At 38.6% G+C, this 9,439-nt stretch overlaps 1 protein-coding gene across 1 annotated transcript in view; it reads left to right on the top strand.

The window, feature by feature from the left end:
• The window catches only part of LOC143033792 (uncharacterized), a 40,691-nt gene extending 32,151 nt beyond the window's left edge, over positions 1–8,540 (top strand). The window contains exon 5 of the mRNA XM_076199286.1: positions 8,354–8,540. Coding sequence (XP_076055401.1) covers positions 8,354–8,476 — 123 coding nt within the window. The 3' untranslated portion in view covers positions 8,477–8,540. The remainder of the gene's footprint in view (positions 1–8,353) is intronic.
• Positions 8,541–9,439: the final 899 nt, after the last annotated feature.

The raw sequence follows: 9,439 nt of genomic DNA, 5'->3' as shown, positions 1-9,439 counted from the left end.
AGTCAAGTCAATCTACAGTGAACTTTCCCTGCGTCTACAGATAAATTTATTGACTAAACTGTGGCATTTGTCACAAATCTGATCAACATTGAATGTCAGAATGCAATAGATGAGGTAATTTTTCTAAAGCACCCATTCCCTTATAGAAATTGTTTTGTAAAATATCCCAGTCGATTCCACCATCGTGATAGTTTAGTTAAAATACGTGTTCATAAGAGTAGATTTCCAAGGATTTCCGAAGATATTCGAGACGCACAGCTATTTGTCACGCAGCGGCAGGACATCATAGTAATCAAACATTGTATCTAGATAATAGCGCCTTAGAACTGATTACTTCGTATACACTCGCGGTTTCTGTCGAAAAATGTCGCGGAATTTTATTTAATCTGAAGAAGAGGAGTTAGACAGTGGATTTCGTTCATTATCCGTCCAGCCATATATGTCTGAGCCCATAATACAACGCCAAACGCCTAAAGATTCTCAGGAAATAACTGCACATGCCGAAGTTGACCTTCACAATGATGATGAAAGTGGGAAGTCCGATCATAGTGAAGAAAGTAGAAAGAAATGGGATCAGGAAGAGGAAAACCAGGGATACAGGGCAAAAAGAATAGGAAATACTAAGTAGCGTGTCTACGAATAGGTTTGGCCCAAGGCGAAACTAGATCATCTTAATCTTTGTGTTAACCTAATCTATGAATTGGTACTGTGGCCATAGGCCTAACCATAACTTTACTCACCCACACCACCCTACTCCGGAAGTGCTAGTACAGTCATATTCAGCTCCATGATCTATCATTATGCATATGGCGTGTTATTTATGCAAGGTGTCATACACATTTTGTGAATCTGCACATATCAAAATTACTCGTTGAACTGTGCAGCACCAATAAAGATTTCATAATTGGGAGTACAGATAACAAATCCATTAGACATGCATACATCATAAATGTAACCTGACCTATACTTTTATTTTACAAATATTCATAACATGTGCATGTCAAATGGATTTTTTATACGTTCGTCCAATTGTGAATTCATTATTGGTGCTGCACATTTTATGAATACTTATGGTCTGTGCAGAGTCACAAAATGTACGTTACATAGGCTACCTAGGCCTATAGTCTATTGGTGTGTGCGCGGAACGTCCCGCAAGTTACTTTTCAGAATTATGAACTAGAGTTACTAGACCATGAGAGATGACAATTAGGTTTGGGTAGATCTTTGCTACCCCGGCAATAACTGAGAAAATAACATCTTTTTTATGTACCTCTCTTGTATAAAAAAGACATAAATTGCATGATCGTATGTAGCTGAAATTAACATACAGTCTTGCATAAAGGAAAAATTAATTAGATTTATAATTTTGAGATAAAAAATGATGAGACAGACATTTATTGTGCCACAAATGGGTCAAATTTGACTATTAGATTATTTAACCCGTATAAATTCATGACCATATAGTTAGAAATATATATATATTCTTGTCTCTGTAATATGCCTTGTTGAATATCCTGCAGTCATAGAGTTTTTTTTATACTTTATAAGGGGACCTTTTGCATGGAAATGTTTGTATTCCTCAACCATTTCTACATTCGGCAGCTACACAAAAGACCACAATCTATTCAATTTTCTCACATCTATTCAATAGATTCAATATCTAACAATGGCGTGTGAATAGCGATGTTTGACTACTCAAACGTCACATTTCCGAAGATTCCCGAAATTGTTTTCGAAGTGCAGACGATTTCTTCAAATTTGAAAAATATCGTGTTATTATTATCATTATTATTGACTAAATTGAAGTTTAATAGCAAAGATATTTCATGGGAATGGTCGGCATTTTTTTTATTTTCTTTTTACTCTGCTTGGAATTTTGAAAAGGTGTTTTCCGTTGTGCTCTCTGACCTTTAAGAATAAACATTTTACATCCTGAGTCAGACAAACTTGTAGATTGGAAGGGGGAAGCAATGACATTCTGTCATATGAAGTTACCAAGTGACGCAAAAGCTTGAGAACCAATGTTTACTCTCTTTATATAGCCATGTTTTTATGTATTTCAAGGTCCCCTGATTTCGACTTCAAATACTGAAAATGGATTGGTTAAGGTTAAAAAGAATGACAAGTGCTTTTTTTTTCTTCAAAATTTGGGCAAATGGCCACTAGGTGGGGTAATCCAAGATGGTGGCCGGGAATGGGATATACTGTATACTAGCTTTGATACCTACTACTGTTTACAACAGAATACTATTTTAGTATGCCTGATTTTACTCATTTCTGCACAAGGAATCAAGTAATTAAAGTTGGGCTAAACTTCTAGAAGTTATGTCCATTCAGCCCTATCCAAGTGTCAATTTTTCATGTCGAGCGATAGCGAACAAGTCAAAAATGTGTCCGGCGAAGTCGGACTTCTTCCTGAAATGCTGGTTCACTATCGCTCGCAAGGAAAATTGAACGCCTTGATTGAGCTGAATGAATATAACCTCTAGAGATTTGGCCTACCTTTAAGTAATTTTCTCAAAAGAAGTTACAGATATATGAACATTTTGGCAACACTGATCTCAAACACACTTTGGGTATGAAATGAATGTTTTCGTGTTCAGAATCTGGAGTTATCAACTTTGACATTAGGTTTTGTAGTATATGGATTTAATCATGTAAAAACAGACGTTCTTCTGTGCTTAATGATACTGTATTATGTTGTTTTATCCTTAGAAAATTTACAGTGAGTCTCCAACATATCTGGTTTTTAATATCTTGATAGGACTGAAATAGTGGTTAATTTTGTGTTATATAGAACTGTTTGGTAGTTATAGCAGCTGTTAGTGTCACCAACATAATTAGTTCTATTTGTTGTAGGTATAATCAGGTATGTGATTAATGAGTGGAAGGGCGGTGAGCCAAACACAGAGAACAGTTGGAGTTTTATTCACTGACGTTTCGTCCTTACCAGGACATTTTCAAAGTACATACAATTTCTGAAATTGTATGTACTTTGAGAATGTCCTGGTAAATATAAAACATCAGTGAATAAAACTCCAACTGTTCTCTGCGTTTAGCTCACCGCCCTTCCACTCATTTATCTTCCATACTTCAGTATGTGATTAGGTCCAAAAAAATCACCGAGACAATATTAAAAGTAAACTTGCCATCACTTGATACAGAGTACCTTCCTAATAAAGCCAAGATTTAAATAAGCAAAACTTCTAACTCTGTGAGGGAAAGTGCATCAGTACAGAGGGATGTGGAGATTACAATTCTGCGTGGGTATGTCTCAAGATGGTGTCCAGTCATGATCTTCTTGCATCAAGCCGGTTTTTTTTAAGGAGATACAACTAAACCTCAGAAAGTACAACTGATAGCAGAACTGGATAAGAATCTAACTTCTTATGACTATCAGTACACTCCAAACAATTCTCAGTAAATACATGTTTTCATTGGTTTCATGTCTAATATATGAGAGCTTCCCCAAATATCTGCCTTTCCAAATTTTGGTGGTGTAATTAATGAAGTACTTATCAAAGCCAAGAGACTGTCTTAACACAACAATGACTCACATTATATTTGACAGCTACATTGACATTTCAACAAAGGAGGGAGAGCGCACTCGTAGGTCTAGGATGGAAAGGTTCTGTTGACCTGTCTGGTTTGAATGAATCGGTGCCCATTCCGCATCAACTGGAAAAGCTCAGGAATTCAAGTCTCAACAAACAAAATGTTCAACTGCTTGCACGGCATGTAAGAGAACGTGATCTTAGAGAAGTGGAACTTAGTGGAAAGATAGTCAATGAGGAGTTGGTATCAACACGAATAAAAGTTTGTGACTTACCTGCTAGTGATGTACCAAACTTGAACAATTGGCAAGAGGAGGAGGAGGAGGATTGCCGTATAATTCTTCATGTACAATGGGCAGTTAAACAGGGATGTAAAAGATCCATGATAATGACATGGTTGTTTTAATGTTGTGGTATATCAGTGTGAGTGTGGGTGGAGGAAGAATAAGCGAAGATGGGCTGGAACTACTTTATTGCTTATACGTTTCGACCGACTCGGTCTTCTTCAGTAAGCTGTCTACAAACAGTTTGGACCTCACATTTATACATCCGAGGACGGAGACATGGACAGGTCATCCCGCTGGCTGTCTGGGGATTCCCTTTCCCGTACCATGCATATATTTCCCAATCGTATTTATAATTAATTTACTTGCTGCCTTTGACAAACAAACAAAACCTTCCCTGTCATTGATATTTTCATAAGAATTAATATAAGCAGCTTCAACAGTCTTCCCCATGTCTCGCATAGTCGAGCACAAACGAGACTTGAGGTCATACAGGACGTCTAACTCACTTGTCCAGCACGGTGACCAATCTGGACATTTGCCCCACTGGGATTGGGTCGAGGTTTTACACACTTGAACACTTCTATTAGATCATCCCGCACTCTGTGTCTTTCCAGAGAATGAAAGTTAAGTCCATGTATCATTTTAGTAATTCTTCTCTGTACTGATTTTAGTGAATTTATGTTCATTCTGTAGGACGGAGACCAAAACTGTACCGCATAGTCAAGGATGGGTCTAGCTATCGCTAGATAGAGTTTAATAATTACCTCTGCACTTCTATTCGTTACCGTCCTAGCAATGAAACCTAATGCCCTGTTAGCTTTATTTCTGGCGCTAATGCACGGTTTCCTGGTTTTAAGGTCCGGACTCATCAGAACTCCCAAGTCCCTCTCGCACTCAGATTTGTCTAAAAACGTGTTATCTAAGCTGTATCTATTTTCGGGGTTGTGTAGCCCTACGTTTAACACGCTACACTTAGAGATATTGAAGTTCATTTGCCATTTTACTGACCACGTGAACAATTTATTAAGATCATCCTGCAGAATATCTGCGTCGTCTCCTGACTTAATTAGGCGTCCTATTTTAGTGTCGTCCGCAAACTTACTATCATCACTATTTATCCCATCGTCTAAGTCGCTTATGTACATAATGAACAACAAGGGACCCAAAACCGAGCCCTGGGGGACCCCTCTAGTAACATTACCCCACCTAGATTTTATTCCATTTATGGTGACCCGCTGTTTTCTGTTACTAATCCAAACTCTAATCCATTCTAACACTTTTCCTCCTATGCCATGGGCTTTGATTTTATTTAGTAGTCTCTGGTGTGGCACCTTGTCGAACGTCTTGCTAAAGTCAAGGTAAATAACATCGTAATTATCATTGTTATATGACGCCTTATATACTTTAGTGTAAAAGGATAGAAGATTAGTCACACATGACTTACCCTTGGAGAAACCATGCTGTGAATCACGAATTGAATTATGTCCTTCGATGTGTTCTCTGAGTCTATTTACTATTATTGATTCAAGCATTTTTCCTATAACCGATGTCAAACTGATTGGCCTGTATTTGCATACGTTTGCCTGCCTCGTAGCAGTTGGCACAAAACCAGTGTCTACCGATTTATTGAATATTTCAGTTAACTGGTCGCAGATTTCAAATTTACACTCCTTAAGCATTTTTGGAAAAATTTCGTCTGGACCGGGAGATTTTGTAGCTTTAACTCTTTCAATCTGCTTGACTACTTCTTTACTAATGCTGATATTAGATAGACTACTTTCTTCATCCCCTCTGTAAATCGGATCGCAGTCAGGTACTTTATCTAACCTCTCATTAGTAAACACCGATAGAAAATAATTATTAAACTCCTCACTCATTTCTTTCTCCTATTCTATCATGACATTTTCATCGTTTTTAATTGGTCCTATTCTTTCTTTATTTTTTGTTCTATAGAGGTGAAAGAAACCCTTTGGGTTGGATTTTGCTTGACCGGCAACCTTGATTTCATAATTACGTTTCGCTGTACGTGTGTTCCTTTTAACCAGCTTTGCCAATTCGTTATATCTTAATCTAAGGTGTGATTCTCAGTTTTTTATTTTTACGTAAAGTCCTCTTTTCATTCCGATCTCATGTTTCAATCTGTCCGTCATCCATTAAGGAGTATTACTATTTTTCCATATTGACTTTAGGGGGATAAATGTGTTTTGTGCATTAATACTTAGATCAGTAAGATTGCTATACATTTCATCCAAATCGCTGACCTGTCTGTTGAGCCCTCGCCCCCAAATGGCCTGACCCAAGGTATGCATATTACCCTCCGTGACCCGACCCCTAGTCATGACCTGACCCCCGGTCACGCACCGAGACCCGACAATGTTTGAAACGTCCGCATGACATTTCGTATTCAATTTCAAATAGGTTTTTATATGATCAAAGTTTGCTTTCCTGAATTCTGGTATTTGGACGTTATTCGTACTTTTTAATTTTTCCCAAATAACATTAAATCTTATTTCTTGATGATCGCTAGAGACTAGACTATCTCTCACTATTACGCTGCTAATTTGGTGCTCATTATTTGTTAAAATGAAGTCCAGTGTATTTTGTCCCCTCGTAGGATAGGTAATTACTTGTTTTAGGAAATTATTCTGCACCACTTCTAGGAATTTCTTCGCTTCATGATCTATTAAAGTTTTCCAGTCAATGTTTCTATAATTAAAATCTCCCATGATCACAACGTTTTTGTACTGAGACGCTCTGTGAATTTCATGAATCAGGGGATCAGTCTGCTCAATGCTGAGGTTAGGAGGTCTATACAAGACACCAATTATAACTTTCTTATTCTTGCCTATAATCTCTACCCAAATAGATTCTGTACATTCCTCTTCCTTAATCGAATTGTTGATTATACAGTTTATTGTGTTTTTAACCTCCTCCACTTCTGCCAACCCTATCCGTGTGAAAAAACTTATATCCTTCTATTTCGATTTCCGGAAGGAAATGTTTATCAGCCATGTTAATCCAGGATTCAGTAATTGCTATAATATCAAAATTCTCTACGGATGCATTACCTCGCAGCAAATAGATTTTGTTGATTATGCTCTTGCTATTTGTATAGTAAACTTTAAGTTTATTTTCCCTCATCTGCTTTGGTGATTCTTTTCACAGTCCCTCTTTAAGTTGCTTCTATTGCCTAAACTATATTCCGATACTTCCCCCCCCCTACTCCCACGTAATCTACCCGAAAAAACCCTGTAGGATGCCTACTTCTCGCTCAAGGGATTCAGCAAGGAGCCGAAATCCTCTGGGCGACAAGTGCACCCCGTCTCTTGTGTATAGGTGATTCTTACTATAAAAGCTGTCCCAGTTGTCGACAAATGCCCATCTATTGGCCTTACAATGTTTTGCCAGCCTGCAATTCATTGCAATAGCCCTGGAATGCCACATGCCTCCAACTCTACGCCTCGGAAGGATTCCACATACAACAGGAACACCTCCCCTATTTCTAATCTTGTCTAGCGCATCCCGGAACCGCGCAAACAATTCCTCACTCCCTAACTTACCTATATCATTGCCCCCAGCACTTAAGCAAACTACAGGGTCCTTACCTTCCCCTACCAAACACTCTTCGATCTTATCTCTAACATCTCCTATCCCCGCGCCGGGGAAACACACCTGCGTCTTATGTTTTCTATCTTTATCGCAGAGAGCCCTGTCTAAGTATCTCACTTGACTGTCTCCTACAACCAAAATCTTACCTGTGGGCAGGGATCCAGCGTCTGCCCTTTCCTTCTTCTCTTAAATTTCATTAGTTTCTTCTTCCTGCAGCTTCGCTAGTACTTGAAACGAGTTCTTGCAATCAAGCGGGGCTGGTGAGGACTTTTTTTTCACTATTCCGCATCTTATTTTTCACCGTTTTGCATCCAAGCTCATAGCCAATTTTGTCTTCCGTATTTTGGGCCTTCGAGCGGAGAACTCGATTCTCCTCTTTAAGGCACTTAACAGCATCCTCCAAGGCTTCAATTCTACTAAGAAGGGATTGTACCTCATCGGCGCTGCACACGGTAACACAATCACTCGCCATATCACTAACTGAAGCAGCTACCCGGTTGACTGACCTGAGTGACGACTACTGCTCAACTGACGACTACTGGGATTATCACCCCAATTCGTCATTTGTCTCACTTTTGAAAAAAACAAAACCACATGTCATTTCCTTTTCACTCTTTGACCAACCTATTTTCAATATCCGAAGTCGAATTTTGGGATCCTTGAAATGTATACGGACTTGATGCCCAGGGCTTAGACTACTTAATTATAACATAATCACTTACCCGTTTCTGTGTTAAGTCCTTTACTTGTTTTCTTTACTTGTTGCATATTTTTTATGTATAATTCTTCATACATTTCTCAGTCAACATATGAACCTTGCTATTAGCTGAAAGGTCTCCTGTCGGTCTTTTTCTTTGCCGATGCACCCGCATGTAACCTATTATGGTTTTTTTTTTTCTGCAGGGTCACTGGACACAGTCTCTGATCAATAATTGCAGCTGCGATGACTGGACCTACCAAGACATCGCAGAAAAACAATTACCTGAGTGCCAACGTAAGTTCTCCACACACACAGTCTTTATTTAGGCGCTATTACACAATGCTATTTTTCATCCAACTCCCAATACATCGGCAGTACACCCAACTCCAATTTTTTTTTCCGCCGTGAAGTCAATATGGCGAACTATTTTGTTCCCTCGATAATTTACTTAGAATGTCATTGTATATCCTGGAGGAATATTTTCCCCCTCAACATATCGGATTCCTTCACGAAAGCTCAAGACTACAAATCCACTCCAACAATAGGTATATATATATATATATATATATATAAATAAATATATATATATATATATATATATATATATATATCTATATATATATATCTATATATCTATATATCTATATCTATCTATAATATATATATGTATATATACATATATATGTATATATATAAACCCGGTTTGATAGCGACTTTATTTTCATGAACTGGACCAAAAAGAAACACGCAAAGATTTCCAAGTGCACATTCACCTTCACTCATTTTCTTACTTTTTCTATAACACACACACGCGCGCGCGCAGACACACACACACACACACACACACACACACACACACACACACACACACACACACACACACACACACACACACACACACACACACACACACACACACACACACAGACACAGACACTGCACTTCGAGTCGTTACTCCAACTATCGTGGGGTGGGAGTTGGGTGTGTGTGTGCATGTAAGGTCACAGCATTACCCATAGATTGGTCATACGAGCTATGAGCTCTCTTCCGGTAGGGAAATAGCTGTCAATCACGAGTCCAACACGTGATCCTCCAAAGACCAGAGTGAATCACACACACACACACACACACACACACACACACACACACACACACACACACACACACACACACACACACACACACACACACACACACACACACACACACACACACACACACACACACACACACACACACACACACACAAATACATGACAGTCGAAGTGACAGCGAAGATTAGACTCCAA

Source organism: Oratosquilla oratoria, chromosome 16 (assembly GCF_046742065.1).
Source record: "Oratosquilla oratoria isolate Oo_2021 chromosome 16, ASM4674206v1, whole genome shotgun sequence".
Classification (NCBI taxonomy): Eukaryota; Metazoa; Arthropoda; class Malacostraca; order Stomatopoda; family Squillidae; genus Oratosquilla; species Oratosquilla oratoria.
The sequence above is the reverse complement of the archived record's forward strand: the minus strand, read 5'-3'. Positions and strand labels throughout refer to the sequence as shown.